The following is an 812-nucleotide window of genomic DNA, read 5'->3' on the forward strand; positions in this document are numbered from 1 at the left end:
ATGTTGTTAGATATGAAAACCAGTATATTGCAAAAGTTGGACGTGTGTAGGAAAAAGTGGGTGAAGAAACTGTTCTACAAGATTCCTATTACGGTTGTGTCATCTGGCGTGAAATATGAAACATTCGTGATAGGGTCCGACGAAGATATGCAGGTGTTGTTTCATTGTCGGCGGAGTTTTCCGGAAGTGAGGATACACGAGTTATTTGCGAAGTTGGAACATGGCATCGATAGTTCTGGGGCATCGGCACCGAATCCTCAGTCGACTACGATGGGGGTGCTTCTACCTTGATACCTGTTGTTGCACCTGATTTTTGTTAGCTAATCGTCCATCTGGTGCAGTTGGGGTAGTTACATCAGCCCGTTCGATTCCAGACATTGGATGTGAGGGTGAACCGGATCGGGTTGAAAATGCGATGCGAGAGGATGATTCGGATGAAGAGCCTACTGACATTGGTGGGGACAGTGATGATGATATTTCGACAATTCCAGCTACACATCAGGTACCGTCAAGTTTTGGCACACAGCAACATCTTCCACACTTCTCTACCTTGGACTTGGAAGTCATCGGCCAACCACTGGACATAGATCCTACCTTTGGGGGTCGAAGATTGCAAGGGAAATGCTGGAGTTGAATTTCAAATTGGTCAATCTTTCCAAAGTAAGAAGGAAGCTGTTCTGAGTGTAAAGGATTACAGCATTCGCCGTGATGTTGAGTATAGGGTGATAGAGTCGGATAATCTTAAGTATCATTGGAGGTGCAAGGAGTTCGGTAAAGGTTGCACGTGGATGATTTGCATCACACTTCGGTAG

The 812-nt window shown here is 45.4% G+C and overlaps 1 protein-coding gene across 1 annotated transcript; it reads left to right on the plus strand.

Annotated features, from left to right (window-relative positions):
* Positions 1-812, plus strand: LOC148581223 (uncharacterized). Its single transcript, XM_088492330.1, has 3 exons — positions 1-232; positions 321-502; positions 588-812. Exons 1-3 carry the CDS (start codon positions 1-3, stop codon positions 810-812), a joined length of 639 nt encoding a protein of 212 aa, XP_088348456.1.

Source organism: Arachis ipaensis, chromosome B10 (assembly GCF_059453495.1).
Source record: "Arachis ipaensis isolate K30076 ecotype BB chromosome B10, ASM5945349v1, whole genome shotgun sequence".
Lineage (NCBI taxonomy): Eukaryota > Viridiplantae > Streptophyta > Magnoliopsida > Fabales > Fabaceae > Arachis > Arachis ipaensis.

Bases quoted from the DNA above. Each gene is read 5' to 3' on its own strand.
- LOC148581223 (XM_088492330.1), top strand. From the start codon at position 1: ATGTTGTTAGATATGAAAACCAGTATATTGCAAAAGTTGGACGTGTGT. The intron at 233-320 runs GTTCTGGGGCAT...GATTTTTGTTAG, and splicing joins GTTGGAACATGGCATCGATA to CTAATCGTCCATCTGGTGCA. The intron at 503-587 runs GTACCGTCAAGT...CACTGGACATAG, and splicing joins CAATTCCAGCTACACATCAG to ATCCTACCTTTGGGGGTCGA.